Raw genomic sequence first — 12,531 nt, 5'->3', positions numbered from 1 at the left:
TTAGAATCATCCTATGGAGATGGTTTTTTGGGGAACAACCAATTTACCACGTGGCCCAACAAATGGACGGTTTGGATCATCCTATGGAGAGCTTTTTTAAAATACGGCCAGAACTCCTTAGATAGGAGGACTAGAATGATAGGATGATCCAAAACGTCCATTTGATGGCCACAACTACATAGATCGGAGGGCTAGAATCACCTCTCTCTCGCTCTCTCTCTCTCTCTCTCTGCCTCTCCCTCTCTACAAAATCTCAAGTTCTCGCTACAAAACCGAGTCTCGTTTGTTCCCGTTGGAGAGAGAGAGAGAGAGAGAGAGATGCTGAAATTTCTTTCAAAGGTTCGGATCGAATTCAATGCCTTTGATCCTCGAACAGCAGCTTGTATGGAGTTCTTGGCACAATGCAATGCTCGCAAGGCCAAGGAATCAAACCCTGCTTGCCAACTCGTCGTCAAGAGAAGGACCGATGATCATCCGCCACAGATAACCGTGACCTTTGTAAACGGTGTAGAGGAGGTTATAGATGCCACCACAACATCTGCACAGGATGTAAGGAAGATGATTCTTGAGAAGGGACAAATGCTCGAGACCGAACAGATGTTTAAAGATGCGGGCGAGTCGTGGCCTGTAATCATTCCTGAAGAAGAACTTCACCAACGCGCACCGGGAACTAAGGTTAGGGGTTTTCTTTGAAGGGCTTGTTTTGTTTTGGGTTTTTGTTTGTTTTGTTTCTTTGTGGCATTTTGTCGAACGGTTGGTGTGGGTGTGGAATATGAATTGCTTTTTGTTCTGCTTTGATATGTGCCAACTGGTTTACTCAGAAAACAAAACTTCTTCGAGGGAAAATGATTTGCAGATCCATAGATTATCTTCATTTCTGCAAAATCAGTTACATGAATACCAATGTGATATGCTGAAACGAACTCCTAAAATGTTAAAGCTAAAGCTGTTGTGGAGATTAATTGGTTCTTTCTTCTTTTTTTTCTTGGGCTGATGTTGTTTGGACTAGTTGGTTGTTTGGCTTGGGAATTTTGTCGAGCAATTGTTGTGGATATGAAGCATGAGCTGTAAAACAACGAATAACTCCAAAATCTTAATCTGTTAGGGGCTGTTTGGATACGCGGATTTTAGAATCCAGGTTTTTAGTTTGAAAACAGTGTAATCGAGGGTTCATGATCAAGCTGCTATATGCTGTCCTGGCAGCGTTTCTTGGATTTTAAGTGAGAAATTCAGGTTTTAAAAATCTCTCCTGCATCCTGAGATCTCTAAAACCTGGAAATTTGGGAGGATCTGCTACTCTCTTGCTGACGGAAAGAAGGATGAGAAGTCAAAAACGACGGTTGGTCCGCTAATTCTCTTGTCTCTTAGCTACCATTTTGAAGAAACCCCGGATTCTAAACTCTGCGTTTCCAATTAGAGTTGATTTTATATGGTGTAAACCTGTATAGTACAGTATTGTTCAAAAAGTGTTGTATGGACCACACCATACGATGATCTAAACCGTCCATTTGATGGCCCACAACGTAAATAGGTTGAACCCAAAAAATCAGTTTCATTGGAAGATCCAATCTCTCCGATCTATAGAGGAATTGCATATTATGGAAACCTCTATAGATCGAATAGTTAGGACCATCATATGGACATGATTTTTGGGGTACAACCTATTTACGATGTGGCCCATCGAATGGACGGTTTAGATCATCCTATGGGTTTGTATGATCCTATGGTGTGGGCCGTACACGTGGATTTTTAATATCACGTAGTTGTTGGGTTTTAATCTGGGACCGACCGTGAGGCAACAGCTCTGACACCACATGAAACAACCAATTACTCCAAAAGCTTAAGTGGTTACAGTTTATTTTATTTAAATATTCATACTTCAACAGGAGTTGCTCTTTTTTTTCTTTACTTTGTCTTGTTTGTAATAGTTCTGTTTATGATTGGTTGTTCTTCCTTATAATGTGTGGAATGGATTCTGCGTACGGATGTTGATTTTTCTGATCCGATGCACTTGGGCAGTCAGTAGAGTCGGAAAGAAGGTCTGCAGTTGTTGCAATTTGAGTCAACATTCTGAGTGACCCTAAGGGAGCTTCTGGGCTTGGCCAATGAACCCAAGTACCCAACATGTTGCATCATGAGAACTTTGTTTGTAATTTTTTTTTTCGGGAAATAAAAAAACACACCAAATCGGAACTTTTGGATGTATCAGTTTTCTTTGAGATAGTGAAACAAATCTTACATCTATGCTACCCCAGTACAAATACAGTTTTTTTTTAATGGTGGTGCAGTTACAGTTTTACGTTTCTAGTATGTGAAATTCTCTAAACCTTAATTGCTCATGTCAAGGTTATGACAAGGACTGGTTATAAATTGCAGATATAATCCTGCTGACATATTTTACAGCAGTTGGGATTGATTTGCATAGTACTTGTGTCTTTCTTTCTGTATTGGTAAGCCAAAAGTTTTGACGAGTAAATCACTGCTTGGTAATGTAGAACTGACTCTAATATGGGACTGATTATAATATGCTTGCTCGAATACCAAAATTATTATTAGAGTGCTTTGCAATTTAGTTAATAGATTTGAAATTTATAACAGTCCGAACAGACATCTCACAATTTGCAATCAATAATAAATTTTATATTTATATATACATACATATCTATATACTATATAGTAGAAGACAAAATGAGAGAATTATTTGAATTTCTCCCAAAATTCTATGAGAATTACACATCACTTTTTTTGACTTTTTTTAACAAAGGCACCCATTCAACCCACATATTTTCAATCCTACCCCAACCTTTATGCTTTTTAACAAAGGCACTCATTAAAGCCACATAATTTCAATCCTACCCCCCTCCTTTATGCTTTTTTAATTATGAAAACCTCTATAGATTGGAGGGCTAGGATCAGCCTATGGAAATGATTTTACGGGCATAACCTATTGATGTTGTGTTCCATCACATGGACGGTTTGGATCAACCTATGATGTGGTCCGTACAGTTCTTTGTCGGCCCGTGCATCACACGGGGTTTTTTACTAGTATATATATATATATATGAGAATAGAGTTCCTAAGGTGTCACCTCATATAGCTTATATGAGGTGGCGCTTAAAAACATAAGGGCCTACTTTGTTTGGATGATCCAAAGCATTCATTTGATAGGCCCTCACATAGATAGGGTATGCCCAAAAAATGAACTTCATAGGATCATCCTAACCCTTCCATTTGTGGAGGTTGAAATGGATGGGTATAAACCTCCATAAATTTGCCCATTTTTAACCTCCATAAATGGAAGGGTTAGGATGATCCTATGGACCTGATTTTTTGTAGGCACCATATCCATCTAAGGGCCTTTCAAATGAGTGGTTTGGATCACCCCAAAAATGTGGGCCCCTTATGTTTTGTGAGCGCCACCTCATATAAGCTATATGAGGTGACACCTTAGGAACTCTATTCTCTATATATATATATATATATAGAGAGAGAGAGAGAGAGAGACAGAGAGAGAAAGAGACAGAGAGAGACAGAGAGAGACAGAGACAGAGACAGAGAAAAGAGTTTCTACACACTAGTGTAGATAAGTTATCTACATACTAGCTTAAAATACAATGGGGGCCCGGGCCACATTGTTTGGGTGATTTGGCATTCATTGGATGGGCCCTCACATAGATAGGGTGTGCCCAAAAAATCAGCTCCATAGGATCATCCCAACCCTATGATTTGTGGAGGTAAAATGGACATGTATAAACCTTCACAAATCTGTCCATTTTTTGCCTCCACAATTCGAATGGTTAGAATGATCCTATGGAGCTGAGATTTTGCATCCAATCAAAATAGCAAAGATATAACAAAATCTTGCACTCCTTGATAGAAGTAATCTTCTTAGAAATAAATCAGTCTTAATTGAAAAAAAAAAAAAAAACTGCAGCAAGAACATTATGGATTGTACCAACCTTGGTGTGGCCCAAAATCAGTCACAAAAATGGAAATTGAAATTGAAACTCATGTCCAAGGATGTTTACAACCAGCCGTAGCATAGTACCCTATGATTTAGCCGACAATTTGAATTTATTGTTGACACACGTGTAATGCCGTGTCTGACACGACAGCATGTCCACATGTGTAGGGGTGTAAACGAGCTGAGCCAAGCCGAGCCGGCTCGGCTCGGGCTCGGGCTCGAACCAGGCTCGGGCTCGGTCGGGCTCGGCCAGGCTCGCAAGCTTTATCGAGCTCGGGTTATATTAAGTTCACACCCCTTATCTTCCCTTGACAGCCCTATCTAGTGTAATTTGACTACTCTTTTTACACTACGGGGGGTGGTCCAAGTAACAAATGGGGTCCAAAAAAGAAGTGACATATTTTGCCTCCCCCTTACACTCCTTGGACAACCCTTTTAGTGTATATATTAATATATAATATATATTTTTAAATATATTAAATTCTTAACGGCCGAGCCTGGCCTAGCTCGGGCTCGGCTCGTTAAGCTTAACGAGCCTGACCAGGCGGCTCGGCTCAGCTCGTTAAGGATTCGAGCCGAGCTTTTTCCGAGCTGAGCTCGAGCGAGCTTCCGAGCCCGAGCCAAAATTGACACCCTTACACATGTGTCAACACTCCTTTGGACTCTTTTAAATTTACTGCTAGAAGTGTTAAACAGTATGGGTGTGTGGGCCCATTTTTGTACCTTGTCTGGTGCGGCATTATGTTCTATTATTGAATTTTGTTTTGACCTCTTTTATTATTAACTCTCTCTTCTTCTTTTTTTAATTATAAACTCTTCTTTTAGCTCTTCTTTAACTAATATTTGTTGTTATATCCCCTCTCCTAAACCTAAAACCCTAATCAAACTCTTATTCCAATATTATATTCATTGTATCATATTGGTCTTCCTTTCTCACTGTATATTGGAGACATAAGACAACTAGATTAAATTGATGAATGAGTTATTATTTGATTATCTCATGTTTGTTTGATGAATGAGTTATTATTTGATTATCTCATATTTTGTTTTAGGTTATAGTTGATTAATTCTAAGGTTCATTAGTTTGTTACGTGAATGGCATATTTATATTGTTACATATTATGATCGTAATCAATAATTTTATATTTATGTAGTGTCACCAATTCTAGAATTTTAGATGTTTTGTTACGTGCCTAAATGCACTTAAGGCACAATAAATTAGATTATAGTATGGGTCACTTGAATAATTTAGTTAGATTATTATTGTCTATCTAGCAATAGATCAGAATTTAACTATAACTGTTTCTATTTGATCGAGTTAGTTGGATTAGGATTATCCATCTAAGAGATAGATTAGAATGTATCTTATGCTGTGCAGTTACCTATTTTATTGGTCTTGGAGTAGTTTAGGATTCCATATTAGACTATCTTGGTTGTTCCTATTTTCAAGGTGTTGGACGATACATGTAAACTTTATTTAAACTATTGAATGAAGAAGGAAAGGCCATGGTGATTAATATCTTTGCTTATCCGTGTGAACAACCGGAGGTTGGGGTTCCCTTGAAGCAGCCCTACCCATATTGTCTCCCATTTTCTCACTGTATTCCCTCCGAGCCTCAAGATAGGTAGGAGCAAGGGCGTTACAAGCAGGCAGTCTGTAACATGTTTCCATGTCAGACAACTCGTATTTGTTTCGAATCTCAACACGCAAATCTGTATCCATAAATCATGATTATATATACTTTCTATTTTAGCTATGTCCTCGTTCCTAAATTTTGGGGGTTGGCGTGTCCGACACTCGTGGTCGTGTCAACAAATCATAGCTAGTACCTTTCTCTTGAAGAAATCCTACACCCAAGGTTTTAAATTTCGGTTTCGTGTCAGCCACCACTGAAACCGAAATGGTTCGGTTTCAGGCCGGAATTTCGGCCGAAATCATGTAAAATATGATTTTGATTTCATTTATTTTTTTTAATTTTAACCGAAATGTCTAAAATTTCGGTGTCAATTTCGACTATATCGGTTGAAATTTCGGCTATTTCGGTGAAAATTTCATAAATTTCAGTGGAAATTTTGTAAAAAAGTCCAAAAATGAAATTTCGGTTTTGGCGAAATTTCGGTAAAATCTTGTAAAGAAACGACTTCATGTGAATTTCGTTTCGGTTTGTGCCGAAATCGAAATATTTCGGCCGAAACCTTTCGTTTCGGCCAAAATTGGTTTCAGCCAAAATTTAAAACCATGCCTACACTCAAGGCTCTGTCCGTCAAACCTCGAGTCTTCAAATCTAAAATTTTCTGCATACAAGAGAGAAACCAAAGAATAGAAGCCAAATAACCAGTCCTTTATTTCTCTCTTCAAATAAATCTTCTCTCCAAAGTGGTTTACATTGATATGTATATAGGACCGGTTTATCTTGATACGTATATAGGATCCGTTGACAAAAACCCTAAAACCTATGATAAAAAGGGGTGGCACTTCCCCCCCAAAACCCATGAATTAAGTTCCCTTTTGGACACCCCTTTCATATCTTTAAAAATAGATGTTTTAGTATTCTTTTGGACATCCCCCCGAAGCTCCTAAAATTTAGACGATTTATGTCCACCCTACTCACAACTTTCTCCCCTTTAAAACTTGCGACCAAACCAAATGTAGGACCCACCTATTCACTGAAGTGACCTATAATCACAAGTAAATGACTTATAAACTTTGGTAGGTGACTTGAACACAAGTAAGCAACTTCTTAAAGCAACACCTAGTAGGGAGTGGACATGGTTCGGGTACAACTTGAGGAACCGAACCGGCCACTTTGGTTCGGTTCGGTTCCAAATTTAAGTGGTTCGGTTCCGGTTCAGTTGTTTGGGAACCGATTGCAATTGGTTCGGTTCTAGGTTTGGGATCCTGGAACCGAGAACCGAACCGAGAGTGATGACATCCCCCCAACGGATAAAATCACCCCCCTCCCCATAACGGTTCCGTGGGAATGGTTTACTACTGATTGAGGATAAATTCCCCCCCCCCCCCCCCCCCCCCCCCTCTAACGCTTTTCTTTGCCTTTGAAGTTTTAATCTTAACCTTTTTGGTTGCCTTTTAAACTTAACGCTAGAAAGTAGAAACCCTAGTTTTCCTGACTCTTGCCTTGCAATTTGAGATTCTTGCCGTCTCCACTCTCCACTCTCGCTCGAAATCCTCTCGGCTCTCGTCGTCTTCAACCTCCGGTACTCTCTCATTCTTTTCATCCAATAAATGGGATAAAATTTATAAAATAAAGGTTGGGTAAACCCGGAACCGAACCAATCAAGTTCGGTTTTGGTTCAGTTCGGTTCCAAAGATAAGTGGTTCAGTTCTAGTCATGGTTTAAAATACCGGTTTCGGTCCGTGGGAAAACCGAAATTTCAACCGAAATTCCAAAATTTTATAACATTTTTTTTTTTTTTAAATGTCCCAAAACCGAAATTTCTGTCGAAATTTGGTATTTAGCGAAAAATGGGATTTCGGGAAATTTCGGTTTCGGTCCCCAATTTCGGATTTCGGTCGAAATTTAAAACCATGGTTCTGGTTACAAATTCTGGGAACCGATTGCAATTGGTTCGTTTCTGGGTATACCCCAGAACTGAACCGAACCAAACCATGTCCACCCCTAACACCTAGTGAGCCCTATCACACTTAACTTAGACTTGAAAGAAAATAAAACATAACAATGGCATAACAAGAGTGGGTCCTATATTTAAATAGACCTTTCAAATAAACACCACTCTATGAACATAGCAGTGGGGATTGTTTTATTGGGATTAATCTCTCTGTTCTCTTGCACATGTTTTTTCAAATCTGCTGGGATGAGAGGAGAGGAGGATTACCATTGAAATCTTGTCCTTTTTGAGATGTTTCATATGGAAAAGAAAGTGACGCCACACCACCAGACATGCAATTATTATACCTTTTTGTTGTCTGGTAGTCTCTAAGGATTTGGGTGTTACTTTGGCAAACAAACACACCAAGTAATCTGAAAAGTGCTATTTTTTGCTTAGGGAATGCTTTGAGGATCCCTTGCAATTGGCATCCAAACAGTGCCTAAAGCTATTTTTATGTGGGTGGCTTTGTGGGATTGAACCCTTTAAAATGAATACCTATTTAGCTAGGATGGTTTGAGGAGGGTTTATGCGTTGTTTGTGGGCGTGGCGAATCAATTGTTCACAATCTTGTCTGCTGAAAAATTGAAGTCGGTGTTTGGGTCTTTATTCTTCGATGGAATACCTGGTACTCAAAAGGGTTGTGCCGTCATGTTTATGATGTTGGCTACATGATTTTCTTCTGTAACAAGGAGATGGATGCCATTTTTATGGAAGCTAAGTCTTACTTGGGCTTAAGATTTATGCTAGGGTGGGTTTGGTTTTCCCGATTTTCATTAGTGAGGGGTTCCCTCATGATTTCAAATTTATCAGTAACATTTTAGATCCTTCATTAGCCGACCCCAACTAGTTTGGGACACAGGCCTAGTTGAGTTGAGTTGAGTTGAGTACCAAACAATAATCTCAACCAACCAACAATCACCAAGTGCCATTTTAGATCCTTCATGAACTTCTAGCCTTGAATTTGGTGCAGCGTTTTTGTGCCTTTGTTGCCTTAAAAGTTTTCATTGTTCCCTATATGGAGAGGTGAACTTGGCTTCAGATTTGTTTGCGATTTGAAGTTTGTGGGGAATAATGTGTATGAATGTACTTGTATATTGTTGGCCCCTTCTGTGGTCATTACAACCTGTTGTATCCTCCTTGTTTCTTTTGTTTGAAGAATTTTAGTGCTAATAAAACACTACACTTATCCTTCCATATTTACTCTAATCAAGCCTTCAGCGATTTAGAATTTATTGGCTTGTGGAGGGCTACATTTTAACTGAGACTGATTCTTTATGTGCCAAATCGATGCAATTGCTTTCCTGTAGAACCATCCCTTAATTTCTTTTTCAAGAACTTTATGTTGGTTTAGGCAGTTGAATATAAGTATACAATTTGTTAACCACTATTTCTTTTCTCACAAAAGTTTGCTCCTGTCTGGCTTTGATATGGTGCAATTGTGAACTGTTATTTTGAATTAATATATAATCATATACTTCCTCTGCTCTATATCTTGTCTAAGAAATCGAGTGTTAAAATTCCATTTACTTATTTTGGTATACTTCCTTTTTTTTCCAGCCAAGAAAAGCAGAAGACAAAAAGATGTAATTGGGCCCTTCCATCTCTTTACCTGTTGGGTTCTTTTCAGTAGACATTGGTTCAAGTTGGCCCCATACTTGGGCTCATCATTCTGGTGGGAAGACAATATATCTAAATGATGTTTTTGTGTGTTACTTATTTTGTCCTTCGCACTAAACTACATTTCTAGCATGTTAGAAACTATCCAACTCCCAATTGAAGCAAATGTAGTATGTAGTCACTGAGGGAAGAAGTGTCAGCATGAATAAATGTCACTTCCATTTTTTAAGACCTTGTTTTTTATTTATCTCTTTCTATAATGGATGAGTGCTATATAGAATTAGTTCTCATCCATAGGGAAGAGCACTAATATTTGAGATGCATGCCATCCTGTTAGGACAATGTGGAAATTATTAAGTGATATATTCGGTTACTACCCATTGAACCCTGTAGAATATTAATGCTTCAATCTAAGATTCATTCCCTCTACGTGTGAACCTCTCCTCAGGAGTTGAGGAATATATATTTTGGGATCTGAGGTTCAATTGTTTCACTTTGAATAACTTCTATGATAGTTGACAGGTACAAAAAATGGTCCAAAATGGGATGTTTATGTTCTAGTTAATTACTTGCATATTCTGGAATGGTTTAGTGTCACAGCCCCATACTCTCACATATAGGACTGCGTTTCTTCTTTATACATGTGCAAATTGCAAATTTGTTGTGTCAACTAGGGGTGCAACTTGGGTCGGGTTCAACCCGAATTTTGGGAGGGTTGGGTTGAATTTTTTCGGGTTGGGTTGGGTTGCGGGTCGGGAATTTATAACCCGATTGAAAATTTGGTTGGGTCGGGTTGGGGCATCGGGCAACCCTATCATTTTCTGCTAAGTTTTTTTTTTTTTTTTTCAAATTTTAGTAATATTTACGGTTTAGACTTTTAGTTTTTTAATTTGACTTCTAACAGTTAAGACTTCTGGGGAAAGTCACAAATCCATGCATATTTTCTGAGGAAAAATAATGGCAGCAGAAGTACAAGTGGGGCCAACATATTTAAATGGCCTAAACACGATTCAATATTGAAATCGGGTCGGGTCGGGTTGAGGAAATTGTTCCTCGGATTGGGTCGGGTTGTTCCCCGCCGGGTTGGAACTCGGGTTGGGTCGGGTTGGGTTGGAAAAATGGGTTCCTCGGGTTAGGTCGGGTTGACGCCAACCCCACCCGAGTTGCACCCCTAGCTGTCCACAGAGCCAATGAAACAGAGTATGATCTAAACAAAGTTTTGCATAACAAGTATGATCCAGACAAAAGTCCAAGCCATGTAAGGGATTCATATGGTTCCCTGGAGTCTGATAACGTATTCTGTTTCCTGTAACCTGTAACCGCTACATAACATGATAAAGGAGGTTTTCTAGTTTACTAAAGACCCTTCTAACAAGTGTTTCAAAATGCGGATGTGGGCCAAAATGCGGCCAAAACAAATTATAATTGACTCAACCTGGCACGATCCATTACTCGGCCGACGTGGGTGAGTATTCAGTTGATGCGGCTGTAACTCGGGAAATTCAAAAGAGTTTTGATTGACTTTGTAGGGAAAAAATGCGGACTTGAACAAGAACGTGGCCAAAGTAAAAGGGAGTCTGACTTGGGCGAGTATTTTGACATATACTCTAGTTTATATAACCACAGTAAATCATGCTTATCAAGGATTTCCATGTCACCTTCTTGTTCTGCTCAGATGCATCAAGGAGTTTGTTTTCTCTTTTGCCTATCTTGTTAACACCAGAATGCTAATTTTGTTTCTTTTGTTTGAGATTTGATTGCTCTTGAGTTTGTGAGTTTAGAGACACTGCAGAAAGTTTGGCAAATTTAAAACCATTGGATCCGTATCCTTGGAATATTTTAGTGATTTTCACTGCATGCTACGTTTGTAAGCAAGTTTGATAGATCTTTCTGGTTTGGTGATCAGTTGGAATACCAATTTAGGTGAAGAACCCTTGGCTCATTTTAGTGGAAACAATGGGGCCTGGCTGTGTTTTAGTTAGGCCTCCTTCAGAACAAGTTTTTTAATTTTTTTTAAAGAAAAGGTACCACTTTGTGAATCATGACATAAAAGATGGCATTTGTCACATTGCACACGCTTATTGGTATAAATTAACTCTTAAAAGGAAATGGGTTTCGGGAGTTTTTGAAATAAGATCTATCAAATTCTCTTTTGGGCTACTGAGGGTCCTCCTCTTCTCTTTTGGCTTATTCAAGACAAAGGGGCCCACATATTCAGGAAACCCAATTGAACTCTTTTTTGCGGTATTGTAAGCAATACAAAAGTGTCCCATGAAGGCTGGATTTGTTAGCCATAAGTCTAGAATTGGTATGAAGCAATCAATTGGCCTTCATATTTGTCTGTTTTATGAATCCCATTTGGTTAAGACCAGCTTGATTAAATGACTAATTGATCACTAATCACAGCTAATCACACCGGGCAATTCCAAAAACCTGTCCTCCCAAATATCTAAAATGCTGAATAATTTGTCTTTACTTACCTGACTAAAGCTCATCTATAAGATTTTAAACCCGTTCAGCCCAAACACAAGCTGGGCTCTAAAGACTTTGCCAATGCACAACCCAAGTCAAAGCTTACAAACTCAGTGACTTAGAAGTCCAACTCAAGTAATGAACCTGAGTGAAATGGCCATTTTCTGAACCAGTGGCATCAGTAACCCCGCTGAGACCTCTCTTCTTTAACCCGCCGTAAACATTTTACAGGGTTGGCAGGCACAAAACGCTATCTCTGTTCATAGTCCATTTGTGGGCCACCACAATGCGATTCAAAGGAGGATTGTAGCACACAACTCGCCGCCAATGCTGAAGGATGCTGTAGAAAAGAGTGGAAAGCTGCTTGAAATGTGGAAGGACTTGGGCCCTGTTTGGGTTGCTTGAATTTTTAGGAAAAAGATTGGAAAAGAAAAATATTTCTAAATTTTCTTACATTTTGTACACATAAGATAGCTTGAACCAAGCCTATTCAATTTTTTTAATCTATAGGGACCTTCAATTTATGATAATATCCCTCTAGATTTACCATAATCACACCATTTTCACTCTAAATCGTGGAAAGAATTATTTTCCCTAGAAAAAATTTTCAATCTCAAATATTTTTTCTTGCAATCCAAACAGGGCCTTAGTAGTCACTGAGGGGGTTGAAGTGTTGAGGGTGCTTCAAACTAAGATCTAGCTTGCTGAAAAACTCCATAGACCGGCCTTACTATTGAAGTCTGGCTATGCCTTGGTGGTTCTAATATCACCGTCATCTATGGAAGCCTTTCTTTGGCATTCTCTGTTACAAACACCAACATAGGAAGCCTTAAAAGTGCCTCTTTGGA

The 12,531-nt window shown here is 38.9% G+C and overlaps 1 protein-coding gene across 1 annotated transcript; it reads left to right on the top strand.

The window, feature by feature from the left end:
* Positions 1-209: 209 nt before the first annotated feature.
* Positions 210-9,440, top strand: LOC143854551 (39S ribosomal protein). Its single transcript, XM_077364577.1, has 2 exons — positions 210-675; positions 9,152-9,440. The coding sequence occupies exons 1-2, from the start codon at positions 319-321 to the stop codon at positions 9,179-9,181; spliced, it is 387 nt and encodes a 128-aa protein (XP_077220692.1). The 5' UTR covers positions 210-318; the 3' UTR covers positions 9,182-9,440.
* The last annotated feature ends 3,091 nt before the right edge of the window (positions 9,441-12,531 follow it).

The sequence above is a fragment of the Tasmannia lanceolata genome, unplaced genomic scaffold (genome assembly GCF_043159265.1).
Source record: "Tasmannia lanceolata isolate RefF3 unplaced genomic scaffold, GAP_Taslan_0.1 ptg000020l, whole genome shotgun sequence".
NCBI classification, from domain to species: domain Eukaryota; kingdom Viridiplantae; phylum Streptophyta; class Magnoliopsida; order Canellales; family Winteraceae; genus Tasmannia; species Tasmannia lanceolata.
The sequence above is the reverse complement of the archived record's forward strand: the minus strand, read 5'-3'. Positions and strand labels throughout refer to the sequence as shown.

What these genes read in the sequence shown, in the direction of transcription:
- LOC143854551 (XM_077364577.1), top strand. Translation starts at nt 319, where the DNA reads ATGCTGAAATTTCTTTCAAAGGTTCGGATCGAATTCAATGCCTTTGAT. An exon ending in AACGCGCACCGGGAACTAAG is followed by an intron (nt 676 to 9,151) that starts GTTAGGGGTTTT and finishes TTTTTTTTCCAG; the next exon opens with CCAAGAAAAGCAGAAGACAA.